A 15,684-nucleotide genomic window follows, 5' to 3' on the forward strand; every position below is an offset into this window, starting at 1 on the left:
TGTTTTTTTTAATTATCAGCTGTTCCAGCAGCTTTTCTCGCGTTGTGGGGAGAGTTTATTTAGGAAATTTTATTTGAAACTAAATAAAATAGTTTGTGATCATTTTAAAAGTGTCTCCAACGAGAGATAGTGCCTAGAATCTTTTTCCACACTCAATGCTATATAAGCTGTTTAGAGGCCTTTTAGTCACCGAGATCACAATCACATCCCGGATGACAGAAAAAAAAACTTTTGGCAGAAAATAAACGAATTTTATCGTTTGTTGTCTTTAATTTTCTTTCTCTATTCAAAACGCTAAATGCGTTTTTACAAAACCTAACGGAAAAGCAACACCAATGGGTCTTTTCAACTGGACCAAACAACGGAAATCGCAACTGTCAGCCTAGTTTGAAGCGCGTCGTCATGTGATTGCCGTCATATTATTTGTTATTTTCTCTCCCCACTCCCCACACACACACGCATGCACGCACACAAACCCACAGGACACCAGTCCATAATTTGACAGTCGCACACCCTGTCGCACAGTGCACTGCTTGTCTGGCTGGCGCTGCTGACGACCGATCGTCCTTGTCCCGCTGTTCCGTTTCGGGGGTTGTGTTTTGTTTCCCTTTGTTTTTCGTTCCGTTCTGTTTCTGTTACGTTCTGTTCGAGGTTTCGGCTATTCCGTGTATCGCCCCACCACCGGCCAGCTGGTTTTCTGTCAGCTGGTTCGCAAACAGAAGCAGACTGCTGCCAGTGTTTGTTATGCGACTGCCAAAAACCCACCAAACACACAATCAACACACAGCAGTCGCGTAAGCTCGTGACCACAACGAACCCCAGTGGCAGTGTCACCGAAAATTGTCCGTGTCCGTGTGATTAGCGATCGAGTGTTTTGTAGTCCGGCTCGTGGCCACTGTTGTGTTGTTGTTGTTTTTTTTTTTACTTCGTTTGCCTGAAAGCTGGAAGTTTTGTAAATAATTCACTTAATTGAAACGGTTGCACACATGTTCGCGAGCGTTTGATCGGTGTGAGCTGCTCACTTCTACACAGCGGAACTTTGTTTATTGTTTTCGAAAGAATCGTCCGATCACGAACCGGGGCTACGGGCTTACGTAGAAGTATAGGGGCACAAAAAAAAAACGCGCGTAATCCCTTTTGAGTGTAACGCGATGACAAATTGGTCAGGCTAAAGTTCTACCGGTGGTCGCATGTCAATCAGCCGTAGCCAGAAGCTGTATCAGCACCAGTTTCGGATGAGCTCAAGATGAGCGCACACTGGCCACGTTAAGCCCAATGTGCTGGAACATCCTCAAAGGTAAGTTCTTCTCTATTGTACTCATCAGGTTAAACTGCGGTATGCCACTATCAACAGTCTGTCGCAAGTGGTCCGGTGACCGAGATGCTAGTAGTGCCGGTAGTTCACACTGCAAGACCAAGCTTCGCATCCCATTCAGGCACACCCACACACCAAACTGACTATTTAACTGCGGAAAATATCAAGTCAAAGGGGAAAAATCACGATCGGGAATCGAATCCCTTTCGGATCGCCTTAACAGGACTCACCATCGAGCTACGGGTAAAACTAAGTCAAGGAAGCCAGTAATGGCAGACCCAGAGCTCTTGCAGTTGTAGAACCTAAGCAGAAGAAGCCAAAAATCGAAGACCACTCACGAATTTTTAAAGCCTCCAAGGAGGAAGAGTTGGTCATGAGTATTCCAAGTAAAAAAAAAGGAATCTCTTGAAGTTTTTTAGCCAACGAAGAATCCTAAAATCGCCGAGCAAGAGCTCTCCCAACAAGAACAAGAATCTTGATCTTGATCGTGTACACCACACATTCAATTGGAACACATCGGCATTAAAATTAGACTTACAACCACGTTCCTAGCAAACACGGAAAGGGTGGTAATGATTTTACCCAATAAAGATAGGCGAAGTAAATAGGATGGGATGATTAGATTTGAACACCCGTCGGCCCACCAGCTCCAGACGTGATGTTGGAGATTGAAGAATCCATCCAAGCTGCACTGGCAGACGGTTCTTATCATTATCTCAAAAAAGGTGGCGTATACCGGGTAATGGGATCGCCTACAATGAGCATCGAATTCGCATACGAGCTGCCTGCTCGCCACTCGCTGGGAAGCATATTTCGTATTTTAATGTACGCCAGCTGTAGCTTGAATAAACACGGGCCACCTGTGAGTCACATCAAGGGTATCGAATCAAGGGGTTAGCAACAAGAACGCAACCGCTACCAAGAAGTCTGGTATGCTGACGGCTTTGTAACAGCACGAGCTAGTACCCTTTTTGTTGCGTCGCCGACCGACCACACCGCCGCACCACCGGAAACCTGTTGTGTCCCCCGGTGCGCTGCTAGTGGGAGGAACCGCCATCCCAACGGCACAGTGCCCTGTTGGGCCCTACCGATTAATGTCTGCACTTTTGTGCTGCTAGGCCCCGTTGATCTGAATCTGAGCTGAGTAGCTGGGGGGGGCGGGGAGTGGGAGCTGGCACGAGACGTGCCGGATTCCGGACCTGTTTTATTTTTTATCTGCTTACTGGCTCCTTCTTAGCAACGAGCAAACAGTCGAGCCAACGAAAGAAAACAAGCGGATGCAACCGTTGCGATGCATATGATGGCGTGTGCAATTCGTTTGCGAACGCATCGATACAACTGCACAGTGGAATTCCGAAGCTTGCTTGCTGCTAAGGATAACGGTAGAGCCTCGATATCGCATTCCAACGTCGCCGCACACACAAGGGAAGACGAAGCTAGCATATATGATGGGACCTTATCTTCTCGCTAGAATTTGAAGGACGTCTAACCGGATCTGATTTGACCCGGACGTCTCAACTACTTCGCATGCAGCAGGATCCAGACATCGAATCCGGCTCGTCCAAAGCCATGACATTGGAAGGTCTGAGCCCTCCGGAAGAAACCCTGAACCTCGCAAAGATGAAGAAGACAGAAGCCGAGTCACATATTTACGGCCCAAAATTTGCTGTATCAAGCACACTTTGTTGCAACAGTCCCGGAGCTGGTGTCTGCTGGAAGTTGAAATCAAAAAGCAAATCCCGAAACGATAAATTCGTGGTACACGCCTGGCATAACTCTGGCTCCCGCTGTTTCGACCGACACCCGTACACCCAGCATTGGCAACGAAGTGAAGGCAACGATACGCGATAAGCTCGTTTGCTGAACAAATCATGCCCTGCAGTCTCTTGCAGTTTCTCCATGCTGACATTCCATGCTTTGTCATTTTTGTGCCAAATGCCACTAAAACTGCACAGCGAATCTGGGCGGTATAAGTCTTATCTTCCTTTGCAACAAGCCTGCCGACGAATGTATCGTACTGAAGTGTATGCAAACCGTTTCGTGATAAATCGCAGGTCGTTGCTTTTAGCCTGCAAATCGGAAGCCATGTTTGAACGCCACGCCGGGTGGTGGGGGTTACCGATATTCGGTGCGGTCAAATCGTTTTCGGCACGACACGTGCTAGGTTTGGGTTGTCAGACTTTTATCGGTCGCTTTTGATCTTCTAGCCCACGTCTCCGTCTGTTGTTGCTCTATGCACCGAATAGCGTGAAGCATGATCGCCCAAAGACTTTGAGCTCGAGTTGGTAGTGTGGGCTGGCAAAACACCGAGTATGGGGTGAGAACATTTCTCTTGGATCTGGTACAAGAAAATAACATCTGGAATGGAAATTTACTACGGTCGTTCCTTTGAGGTAAAATTAGACCAATGTTATTATTGGCTACACCTCCAATGTTCGGCTTGTACGCAAAGAGGCCTCTTTGTTACGTTGTTGGTAAGAGGTTGGTTGGTCTCCTTGTATTGTAAGGGAAATTTGTAACATGTGGACAAACATTTTGTTATATCCAGACGCTTGGTGAACCTGTTAGCCGAGCGTGATTGGAGTTGTTGGTCCCTTGAAGTTAGCTACTCGAGTCTCTAATACTTCTGACTATACTACTGGATTGACACAGACCCTAGCTAATCATAAATTCTGATAGTACCATTTAGAGAATCTTGTTGGCGGAAGTTTGGCGGGACTTTCCAATTCTCTGATGTCCCCAATTTTGTTTGTCCCGTTATCGAGTTGATAGCCACACCGGTCTTCGCACAGCAGGTAACATTAAGCCTCAGGAAGGCAGAAATGGCAGGTCGAGACCTCTTGAAGACCTCAGTCATACCTTGTCTTGAATCTAAATGTCTAGTTGTGTAGCTTGAATTACCTTCAACCAAAAAGTCAGATCTCCGTAGAGAGGATTCAGTCGGCCGGCATGTTAATGCGATGATTGAAAGCTCAGAAGACGCCGTTCCTTCAGCAAACGAAGTTCAAACCGGTACCTTGAGCAAAGAAGAAACATGGTCCGAGAGACTCGCACTCAAAACAAGTGAGATAGAGGTTGGTGGGTCATGAACGTGCACAATACTTTTAATGGTCCCGCTTATGATATTTGTACCCCATTCCTCCATATTATATTTTCTTCCCGTTCCTGCCAATTGATGATGGTTTTGTGAATGCTGATTAGCAGGGCATGATTTTACTATCAAGCATCCTAGCAGCTAGCAGTCTATTAATTGCGCGCCACACGCCACTAAGCCGTCCAGCGTGCGGTTGTTTTGCTCTCTTCCAGTCGCGCTATAAATAACTGATTGCCCCCAAAAACAAAAATCCACCATATACTTCCAATTAATTTACCAATTGGGGGTTTTGTATACAAATAATAAGTAGATTAAATAGAGGAGGTTGCGCGGATGCTTTAACCTTTGCAAACATGGATCAATCGATGGAAGTCCAATTCTTGGAACCTATCAGGAGATAATAAGAGACTAACGCCAAGGATCCAAAGTCATGGCCTAATCATTGGAAGCGACATGCGACATCCAGTCGAGCATTTATCTGGATATTTGAGAATTGCTGAACTCTTGAAGACTTGAAGTCTGCTTTCAGTCTTTCCTCCGAAGTCTAGCTCTATACTGATCTGTAATGCCTCTCATCTGGTGCTGAAATGGGGACAGGTATGAAACTTAACATCCAACAAGAACCAAGATTTGGCTTAAATGGTTTCAAAAAAAGCTCCAATACGACACCAGTATACTTCAGAGATTTCTGAAATCTGATCTATAAATACACTCCCACCCGTATGACAACCCTGGACCTCAAACGAGGCCAGATAGGCGGTGTGGTACCTCGTAATACACACTCCATACATTCAGCGGTTATTTGAATTGTTCAAAAGCCCGTATCCCCGTAAGTATCGCCGACGTCGTCCTCCCTCTTAACGGCCCCGTGCAAGGAGATAAGATGGTCACGGCTGCAGCTGCTGCTGCTGCTGCTGCTGATGCCCGGTACCATCACGTGAAGAACGCCCACATTCGGGGGCTTAGAGAAAGCTTGTGACGAGAATGGTGTGTGTGTGTGTGTCGGTCGGTTATGGAAGTTATAAAGATGTCATCATAACCCACGAGTAAACAACCGATAGCGTGACTATACTCGGTCAGGGAATTGTTGTTGTCTTCGTCGTTAGGGACAGGCGTCGTATTGAAGGTCTGCGAGGAAAGCGGATGCTCTTCACGGGGCTATGTTGCGTGTGGCGTACCGACTTACTAAGTATCGACAGATCAATCAAGCTGCTCTCCGCGTGGCCATCGCTGCTCACTAATTCCCAAGCGGCTAAATCGGCGGCCATTAGTAGTAAGATTTTATTCGTTTTGCGCCTTTCAGACATCGCTTGCATATCGGATGCTTGATGCAGGGAACATACAAATTGCTTCAAACAACGCGTGACGAGAGTCAGATTGTCTACTGCCGGAATATTGAAGTGATGGTGCGGCTGATGTGTGGTGTACCGCAAATTAACACCGCCATACTCTTTTCATATGCCTGACCAACGAATGAAGAAGCAGCCAGCAAGTGCAAGAAGCATTGAATAGCAATTTGGATTATTTGACTGTGAAGTTGCGCCGAGTTCGAAGCGTGCCTCGGAGGTCCTGGTATAGGAGGTCAGGATGAAGTTTGCTGAACACCTGTCCGCGCACATCACTCCAGAATGGCGCAAGCAGTATATCAACTACGAGGTACGTTAGAAATGTTGCCTGAGAGAGAGAGAAAGATCTATCAATAATACCAATAATTCGTGGTATACATTTTAGGAGATGAAGGCGATGCTATACACCGCCAACGAAGAAGCGCCGGCCCTCGACAGCGTGGAGGAAGACGTACGGAAGCGTCATTTTGCAAACTTTGACGAAAATTTTTACCACTACTGTGACCAGGAGCTGAAAAAGATTAACACGTTCTACTCGGAAAAGTTGGCGGAGGCGACGCGTAAGTATGCCGCGCTCATCACCCAGCTCCGTACCACGCTGGAGAGCCAGCAGAAGAGCAAGAGCAAGGGGCACAGCCATAAGCCGATCAACTTGCCGTACCGGAAGGCGCAGGAGTTGAAGCTGGCGTTTAGCGAATTCTATCTCAGCCTGATCCTGCTCCAGAACTACCAGAACCTGAACCATACCGGGTTCCGGAAGATACTGAAGAAGCATGACAAGATTCTGGCCTCGGATAATGGCGCCCGGTACCAGAAGGAGCACGTCGAGATGAGCCACTTCTTCATCAACAAAGACATCGACAAGCTGATCAACGATACGGAGACGACCGTTACGACGCAGCTGGAGGGTGGGGACCGGCAGCGGGCGATGAAGCGGTTGCGCGTGCCACCGCTGGGTGAGCAGCAAAGTCCGTGGACCACGTTCAAGGTGGGCCTGTTTAGTGGGAGCTTTGTCGTGCTGTTCGTTGCCGTAATCCTGTCGGCCGTCTTCCATGACAGTGCAACGGGCGAGAATCTCAAGATCGCGTTCCGGCTGTACCGTGGTCCGTTGCTGCTGATTGAGTTCATCTTTCTGATCGGCGTGAACATTTACGGGTGGCGTTCGTCCGGTGTGAACCATGTGCTGATCTTCGAGCTTGACCCGCGCAACCATCTGTCCGAGCAGCATCTGATGGAGATGGCGGCCATCTTCGGGGTCGTGTGGACGCTCAGCCTGCTAAGCTTCCTGTACAGTGCGAGCCTGAGCATACCGCCGTACATTAATCCGCTGCTGATGACCGTGATAATGATTGCATTTCTGATCAACCCGCTGCGGGTGTTCCGGTACGAGGCACGGTTTTGGCTGCTGAAAACGATCGGCCGCATGGTGGCGGCACCGTTCTTTCACGTCGGCTTTGCCGATTTCTGGCTGGCGGATCAGCTGAACAGTCTCGTGACCGCGCTGCTAGACTTTCAATTCCTAACCTGCTTTTACGCCACCAACGGAAATTGGTTGGAAGCGGGCAGTAAGTATTGCGAGCGAGGTTTATCAGCGCACGCCACCAGACCGGGAGCCTATCAAATCAATTGAAGGCCTTTATTGGTGTGCGGCTCTATAATTATCTCTGCTTTTGTCGACAGATACGCGTCAATGTATGGAGGAAAGCTACATCATTCGTCCGCTGGTGAATTGTTTGCCCGCATGGTTTCGGTTCGCCCAGTGTTTGCGCCGTTACCGGGACTCTCGGGAGGCTTTCCCGCATCTGGTAAACGCCGGAAAGTATGCAACAACCTTCTGCGTCGTTATCTTTGCAACGTTACGGTCCGCGTATGCCTGTAAGTGTGCGTTACCGGTGGTTACACGTGCAGGATGTTTTCGATAGAAGCAAACTATATGTGTGTTTTTGATTTTGCAGACAAATATGAAGACTCGTCGGATAACGTTTTCCTTTGGCTGTGGTTGTTTAGCTCCGTTGTATCGTCCTGCTACGCATACACCTGGGACATCAAGATGGATTGGGGATTGTTCGACAAAAATGCGGGTGAAAACACTTTCCTGCGGGAGGAAATTGTTTATTCTATGCCAGTAGGTGTTTGGCTTTCTTCCCTAGAGCATAATCATGTTGTAATATTTGTTTTATGAAATTCTCTTCCAGTTTTTCTATTACTTTGCAATTATCGAAGATTTGGTGCTGCGATTCGTTTGGATCCTATCGTACGCGCTGACCGAGAACAAGTTCATCAGTGGCGATCTAATGACGTCGATCGTCGCACCGCTGGAAGTGTTTCGGCGCTTTGTGTGGAACTTTTTCCGGCTGGAAAACGAACACCTCAACAACTGTGGTAAGTTCCGTGCCGTGCGGGACATTTCCATCGCACCGATCGATTCGAACGATCAGGTGATCATACTGAAGATGATGGATGAGGAGGATGGTGTTATTAATCGGTGAGTATTCACCTTTTTGCCCATATTTCCTTTCACGGTTTAATGTCTATTTTTCCCCCCTTAAAAAACCCACAGCTACACCAAGCACAATCGACCAAAGCCAAAAAAGACGAAAGATGATCGTAGACCCTTGTTACCAGCATTTAAGGGTACGCACGAAGCGACACCGCCCGATGCGACGAGCACCAAACACGTCTGAGTGCTGCAACTCGCTCGTACAAAGGCTCCGCTCCTTGCAGGCAGAAATAGTTTCAATCAGCAGAAAAAAAGAACGGCGGCCCACTCTGTTAATTTCGTTACTTATTACCATTCTTCTTCAGTCCGTTATAATTTGCCTAGGTTGTACTTAGAATGTACTTACGCTGTTTACGTTTTCCACTGTTAGTTTGCTTCATAGTTTTGTTTTTTTTTATTAAAAAACCTCGAGGTTAAGCGACGATCGAATGTGTGTCAGCTGGTTTTTAAAATCTGGTTGCAAATTTTGAAAAAAAAATGCTTTTATTGTAGCTGCGAATGGATTGTTTAACGTTTTGTCTATTGCTTTTTTTTAATAAGTGACTTGCGTTTGACCCCGGCATATCGGTATCAGCAGAATAGTCGCTTGTCGCCAACCAGCTTGCCATCCATCCCCCAAACGCCTGAGGACTGACTGATTCAGCTATGGGTAACGCACTTAAGCTACAGATTTCCAGATAGCAGATTAGGGCCTAATGCAGGGCTAGGGTCCAATGCGAACGAAATTTTTAATCGATGCGTGATCAACCGGATACGGCCCAAAATTTACCGATATTAGTTTCCGGCTCGAGGTTCGGGCCGAAGGAATCAATTGGGCGCACAATTTTCTAAATTATTAAAAAAACAACATACACCAAAATAGTTAAATTTAACATTATTTACTCACCATAGCAGAAGGAGAAGAAGTGTACTTACAAAACCACCGTAATATAAGCAACATTCCGTTCTGCACGGTGCACCAAAAGAAAAGAAGAGAAAAATACGAAAATGTGCGATATATCAGATTTGGGGCGGAGGTGAACAAAATATGAAAAATGCCATACAACCACTAAAAAGGGGAAGGTTTTTTGTTTGTTTGTTAAAAACCAGTGTCGCGTGTGGATTCAGTTGGGTCGCAATATGAGCGCTAGGAGGTGTAGGAAAATGGCACCGATGTACTACAAAGCAAACATTTGAATTAGGCGCTGAGTTTACGTCGCTAGACGCGCCATTCAAGCCAATATGCCTTATAAACAAGACTAAACAAAAAATCGCATTAAGCATCTTCTTCACAATGTTTCAAGCAGCGTTGCCTTAAAATTAGATCGGGTATACATAGTAGAGCGCAGGGTATACATAGAAGGGTTGGGAGCAGCGGGCTGTTAGGCCTGCCTGAGATGGGTTGCTGAGTGCAGCAAAGTTGATGATTATTATTACATAAATGCAGGGACGTATCATCTTCCAAACAATGGCCATAATTAGTAGAATAGATGTTACAATCTCTTAAAATGATTACACTAGTTTTTCCTCATCGCAGTATTACTTAAGTTTATATCTGCTATTGCTACAGTTTTTATTTTATTTTCCATGCTACATTCGGTTTTCATTAGCTTTTGATGTTTCCTTCCCCGTTTTTTTTTTTTATCTAGCTGTTGTTCCGTTCGGCTCAGATGATTGTTTATCAATAGTTTTCCCACATAGATATGCCATTTATTCACTTATCATGAACTATGTATATACACAAACTCTCACACAATGTAAATGCCTTAACAAAAAAAAATACTACCTTCCACTATTCTATAAAGAAAACATAAGCCGCGGTCAATATGAATATGTTACCATGGCACCTAAGTGCAAACTGAGCGTGAAGCGAAGAAATTCGTAAAATTTATTTTTGTGATCATTGGGATGTGATTATTGTACAAACACTGCAATTCTTCTAATTCTTTGTTTTTACGTATTGATTCCATAATAGAAGTTGTGTTAATTTTTTTCTCCTTCAAACCGAACCATGTGCGTTTCCGAAAGCTGTAATTATGATCCCCCACCATCACGGGAATAAAGAGACCTTTTTCAATTCGGATCAATTATTGGGGATGCAATGTCTAGCCTATTTATTCTTCTTCTGAAATAAAGAAAAAACGGGAAAAAAATATTACAACTCTCTTTTTGCAATTATTAGCTTTAATTTTTTACATCTTTATACCTTAATAATATTTTATCTGAATTATTCTTATGTTGTAATTCCTGTAACGCGTTACAATAGAGTTAAAAAGCCCCGAAATGCTCTCTAAACGGTATGGTTGTTTGCGATTCTACCGTTGAAAAAGCTTTCAATTTATGCTTTATTATGCTCTATGCACACATACAGCATGTGCAACTGGCGCATAAAAGGGGACGGCACAGCATCGGTTTCAATAATTTCAACGCAACCTCACATAGAAACAAACATAAACAAACAGCACATGCGAACCGCGGTGCGCTCTTCAAATGTCAAACCAAGCTGCCAATCGTAAAATCAAGATTGTTAGAGCAAAGAACCGTTTTCAAGATCGTTATATCAGGTTAAAGACTAATTACTTTAAAATATTGGCTCAACGATCGATATAAAGCGAATTATTTGGATTTTAAAAGACGGATTAATAATTTAAACAATAAATAGACCTATTTTGTATATACAAGACAATGAAAACTGGATACAAATACGAAAATTCCCTCTTGAAAAACCGCCTCGCTAGAATCGTTAGGTCGCGCCGTGTAAACGCAGCTCCATTCACCGGTGTAGTAATGTCAAAAGCTTGAGCCAAGCATCGGGGGCAACAAAACCATCCGCCGCACCAAAACATGGCCAATTTAATACAGCGAACATGTGAATATTTACTCCTAAAACCGCACGTACTGCAACGATTCGATGTTCGGCAGGGTCACAGACTTCGCGGTAAAGCACCCGGCGTGGCTAAAACACTAGCCGAACGGTTACAAGGTAATTCAAGCTGCAGTGTTTATCCTGTTCCCGTGCACTTGCTAACCTTGTTTCGTAACTCCCCGATATTGCAGCGGAAAAACTCCAGGATCCAGACATTACCCGTCCGGTAAACATTGGCTTTCCGTACGTTAAACCGTCCCGATCGTCACAGTTAACGGAGCGGTTGGCGCACCTTAAATCGCAAAGAAACAATGCGACGCTGGAGCGACTGTCGCGGGAGCGAAAATGTAAGCAATTTATTGGTTCTATACCACCTCCGTTTTCCTTCTTTACTAATCAAATCGCGTTTGTTCTTTCTTACACAGTGGAAGTTGATCTTGACCAGGTGCGAGGCGATTGGTTAAAAACCAGTGGCCCATTCCACGTGAAACGCATTGCGGAGCATTACGGTGTGTTCGAGCATCTGTTCGGCGGGTCAGCGTATTTTGTGCCCCGCGTTGAACTCAGCATACAGTACCAGGTGGGCGATTTGTTACATCCCGTGCGGTATGGAAACATTCTAAAGCCAAGCGATACGCAAACGGCTCCGAGTGTACGGTTTGATGCAAATTTTTCGTTTGCCGGCGAGAAAGCTGATGAACAGCAGAAGGACAGTTGGTGGTGTCTGCTGATGACCAATCCCGATGGACATTTTGAGGACAGTGAGAAAGAATACTGTCACTGGTTTGTGTAAGTATTGGCATTAAGTTTTTACTATAAATGTCATCCTGAACACAATTTAATTAAATGTTCCTTGTCACCCCCACAGAGGCAACATCCCTAATGGGGACATCTCGAAGGGTGAGGAGTTGATATCGTACCTCCAACCGTTCCCACCGAAAGGTACCGGCTATCATCGGCACATTTTCGTGCTATACAAACAGAATGCACGCATCGATTTCTCGCAGTACCGCCGGACGGAGGAAGCGTACGATCTGCCCGGCCGCACGTTCCGTACGGTCGATTTCTACCGTCAGCATCAGGAAACCATCACGCCGGCCGGGTTAGCATTCTTTCAATCGGACTGGGACACCAGCCTGCTCGCGTTCTATCACGAAAAGCTTCAGCTGCAGCATCCCGTGTTTGAGTACGATTTTCCTGCCCCGTACATTAGGGACCAGGAATGGTTCCCGCTGCGCAAACCGTTCAACCTGTACATGGACAAGTATCGCGATCCGGCCCAGATCCGGAAAGAGTATCTGGAACGGAAGCTGGCCAAAACGCATCCGTTCGATGGGCCGGAAAAACCACTTCGGTTCCCCAATGCGCACCCCGTGAAGGATGTGCCGTCGTGGTTACGGACGGAAATTAAAAAGGATCGACTTGGGTGGGGCAGGATAAACGATATCTAAACACTAGTGGACGGGTCTTAAATTTGAACCCGAGTTCAAATAAACTGTTTTGCGTTAGAGTACATTTAAAACATAATCATTTTTTAACTCAAATTTGATTTCTGATATTCGTTATGTGTAAAATGTAGGATCATTCTAGACGAAAAGTCATCAGCTTGCAAGTAATGAAGCGAAGCGAATCATACTAACAATTACTTTTGCAATGCTTTATATTTTTCCCCCAAAAATGTCCAAACTGTTGTTAAAAGATGCACTTACCGTTCAAGATAATAGCGACGCTTGATGCACGACGATCCTGTGCAGCTAACTGTTTGAATAGTTTCACACGTACGACTGGATGATATTTAGAGGAATGCAGCTGCATCGTGCCAGCCATTTGTTTGGCTCCGGCTCACGTTTTAAGGTTGTGACCGGTGTTGCAGCACGTGAAATGAATTGCTTGTCCCAATTTTCGCAACACCGTTATAGTCAACAGATTGCTTAAAATGTTTGCATCCGGTTGCTTTTGCTTTTCCCAACAGTTAGTTTACGCCTTTTCATCAGGATCGTTTAAGATAAGACTGGTCGTCGCTTGTTGTAAACCAACGCGAATCTAAAGTAATGTAGCAAGCGACAAATCTTATCTTACTTTGATTAATAGATCTGCATACAAAACGGAACACAACATTCAAGGTTATAATCTACGGAAATGAACCTGATTGCAGTACTGTGAAATTTAAAACAACTAAATCTAGGTTTCAACCGGCTTCAGTAAAAGGTGGAGTCGACTTCGGAGCTAGTTCTGCTCCAACGGCTCCAGAGCTGGCACCACCCCGACGACTCCGGGGCCGACTCCGGAATGAAGTCAGACCCAGCTCCGGAGTGCCCATCACTAACACCGACCCTCACAAGGTCACCGCCACAGCCAAACCCCGGATACGAGAAGAATAGATACGAAATTAGTCCCGAACGGCGAAAAATCGGTGGCATTTCAAACTGTGCAAACACTGGCACACGTATTCTCGACCCCTTTTGAAAGCACCAGCACCCATTCGCCCATTTGGGGTGAGATTTTTTTTTTTTTTTGGAAAGTTGTCGCAAATTTAATGATCTTCCTTCGCCCATATTCGGAAGCCGTCATGATCGCATTGAACGCTTGGCAAGGCCCAAGGCCTACCAGAGAAGCTAGATGCGTGGAGCTGCTGCGTATGGTTTGGTTGCTTTTGGACGGCTGTACACACATGGTTGGGAGCGTAACAGGCGCGACATAAAAGGGCATAAACATGCCTTCTGCTTGGTGGAAGGCAGCATGGTTGCTACAGGGTCATCGGTACCGGAGACAGCGAACCAGCAGTACTACCGGAGGCTTTCCATATGTTGTTCCTGGAAAGATGGGTTAACATCCTGCTAATTTAAATCAACAGTTGAGTATGATGGTCTGTCGACTAATAGAAAAGAAACACCCGGTAGAATTTCATCTAGCAACTCGCACGTTACGTGTAACATATAAATGTAAACCTTATCGGGGTATTCTTATCGAATGGCGCGACACTACCTTGACTACACACATGGCTAATCTTCCCATCGCTAAGTTCTGAGGTATGTAGCGTTACCGGTAATGGATTTAAATTGCGTTGCACGATGTTAGTACTATCTTTCAGGTAGAGTCTTTCCCACACCGGGATGTGTCCTGGCGAATTTGGTGGCATTGCTTGACGAAATGATCGTGACTCATGGACCGAAGTTGTCTAGAATAAGCCGGCGTCTATAAAATAGCCAACGAGGTCTGGATGTTGGTGAGCCGTTCGGCATCATCAATGTCATGTGAATGTTCAAGACCTTTCAAGGTTGAGCAAAATGAAACAAAAAAAAAAGACAAACATCTATTGGCACGTGCCAGAACACGATCAATATGACTGTGCCGTGCTGAGATGATGTGCTGAGCACCGATGCGTTTGCTTACCTGGAAATGATTCACCTTTGATTGCGTCATATGTTTATCAGTAAATTGGTTGACCACAGCAAACATAAATAGAATATTACGCATGCCATCAACAATAACATCAATAACTTCTCGGTCATGGCCAAGTCTTCATATCTTATCCAGGGATGCATTCGATCTCCGAATGGTTCGAGTCCGCTACGATCTTCAGTCAACCAGCTAGTTAGGACCTGTGACCACCGTGCGGATATCTGCAGCAAGTGGCGGATCAAACAGTGGTCGTAGTAGGCAGCAACCTAGGGACTCCTCGCCTGCCTCATGGTAGAGGCCTCGAGATAAGGACCTAGTATAAGTGGCCACATATGTAAGGGGTCCCGTATGAAGGGCCTTTCACCGAAGGTTGCCGTTGGGACTTAAACGCTCGCTGGTCCTCGAAAACGACCTCTTAAGGGCATGCCTGCCATTTCTGGCTTGCTAGACTTATTGATACCACGTAGTTGGATAGTCAAGCCCTCACTACGGGGGAACGGTCGGGATGGGATTCAAAACTGCCTGCCATATGCAGACCGCCCCCTCCCACACCTAATTTCGACTAAGCAGCCTAATTTCGACCTAAGGTCTCCAAATTCCAAGATCCGCCACTGCTCATCCATCGGACTCGCTGCTCCAACATGGCGAGTATACAGGCGTCCTCCACATAGGATTGTTATGTGTTGTTGGAGTCTGCTAGGTTCCTATGAGTTGATAGGCTCTTGCAGCAGCCATTATTTTCCTGGACAATCACCAAACGCTCCAAAATACTTTCTAGAACAGATAGTTGTAGATATCACCAACAAGTGATCTACTTAATGGGAGAAGTAATAATTTTTGGTTGGTTCTTGTTTCGGGTCCACTTCACACGGGTTATTAGCGTGCACTGCTGTTATCTTTTATCTCTACCATCTGGTTCACATCGCTTACTGCTAACTTGATTACGATCGCATCTACCAGCTCTCGTTCTCGCTACGTCGGCAGAAAACGATTACTAATGCGAATGCGTTAGGCCTGTATGCGTGTAAAGCAAATAAAGCAGATCAACCTAATAATCGGTACGGTTGTGTGCGCATGCCGAGTAACCGAGTGCGTTTCTGCGTGTACCTGTGGTAATAGACCCTCTGCACCAAAGAAGAAGAAAAAAAAACGTTGAAAAGTGCAATAATTAACAATGTGTTG

General features: G+C 45.7%; 2 protein-coding genes and 1 long non-coding RNA gene across 3 annotated transcripts; 2 read left to right on the forward strand and 1 right to left on the reverse strand.

Annotated features, from left to right (window-relative positions):
* Window positions 1–427: 427 nt before the first annotated feature.
* On the forward strand, window positions 428–9,743 carry LOC118505165 (xenotropic and polytropic retrovirus receptor 1). Its single transcript, XM_036040570.1, has 7 exons — window positions 428–1,297; window positions 5,713–6,065; window positions 6,141–7,320; window positions 7,436–7,630; window positions 7,711–7,880; window positions 7,951–8,240; window positions 8,316–9,743. The coding sequence occupies exons 2-7, from the start codon at window positions 5,997–5,999 to the stop codon at window positions 8,437–8,439; spliced, it is 2,028 nt and encodes a 675-aa protein (XP_035896463.1). The 5' UTR covers window positions 428–1,297; window positions 5,713–5,996; the 3' UTR covers window positions 8,440–9,743.
* A 12-nt stretch (window positions 9,744–9,755) lies between these two features.
* LOC118505194 lies at window positions 9,756–10,784 on the reverse strand. The gene is made up of 2 exons (XR_004905390.1): window positions 10,441–10,784; window positions 9,756–10,359 (listed from the first exon to the last, which is right to left on the reverse strand). It is a non-coding gene; the product is annotated as an uncharacterized LOC118505194 (long non-coding RNA).
* A 229-nt stretch (window positions 10,785–11,013) lies between these two features.
* On the forward strand, window positions 11,014–12,627 carry LOC118505169 (39S ribosomal protein L38, mitochondrial). The gene is made up of 4 exons (XM_036040585.1): window positions 11,014–11,217; window positions 11,292–11,447; window positions 11,526–11,889; window positions 11,969–12,627. The coding sequence occupies exons 1-4, from the start codon at window positions 11,079–11,081 to the stop codon at window positions 12,549–12,551; spliced, it is 1,242 nt and encodes a 413-aa protein (XP_035896478.1). The 5' UTR covers window positions 11,014–11,078; the 3' UTR covers window positions 12,552–12,627.
* Window positions 12,628–15,684: the final 3,057 nt, after the last annotated feature.

This window comes from Anopheles stephensi, chromosome X (genome assembly GCF_013141755.1).
Source record: "Anopheles stephensi strain Indian chromosome X, UCI_ANSTEP_V1.0, whole genome shotgun sequence".
Taxonomy (NCBI): domain Eukaryota; kingdom Metazoa; phylum Arthropoda; class Insecta; order Diptera; family Culicidae; genus Anopheles; species Anopheles stephensi.

Coding starts and splice junctions, on each gene's coding strand:
- LOC118505165 (XM_036040570.1), top strand. CDS start 5,997: ATGAAGTTTGCTGAACACCTGTCCGCGCACATCACTCCAGAATGGCGC. Junction 6,066..6,140: donor AGCAGTATATCAACTACGAG/GTACGTTAGAAA, acceptor TATACATTTTAG/GAGATGAAGGCGATGCTATA. Junction 8,241..8,315: donor GAGGATGGTGTTATTAATCG/GTGAGTATTCAC, acceptor AAAAACCCACAG/CTACACCAAGCACAATCGAC.
- LOC118505169 (XM_036040585.1), top strand. CDS start 11,079: ATGGCCAATTTAATACAGCGAACATGTGAATATTTACTCCTAAAACCG. Junction 11,218..11,291: donor ACTAGCCGAACGGTTACAAG/GTAATTCAAGCT, acceptor CCGATATTGCAG/CGGAAAAACTCCAGGATCCA. Junction 11,890..11,968: donor GAATACTGTCACTGGTTTGT/GTAAGTATTGGC, acceptor TCACCCCCACAG/AGGCAACATCCCTAATGGGG.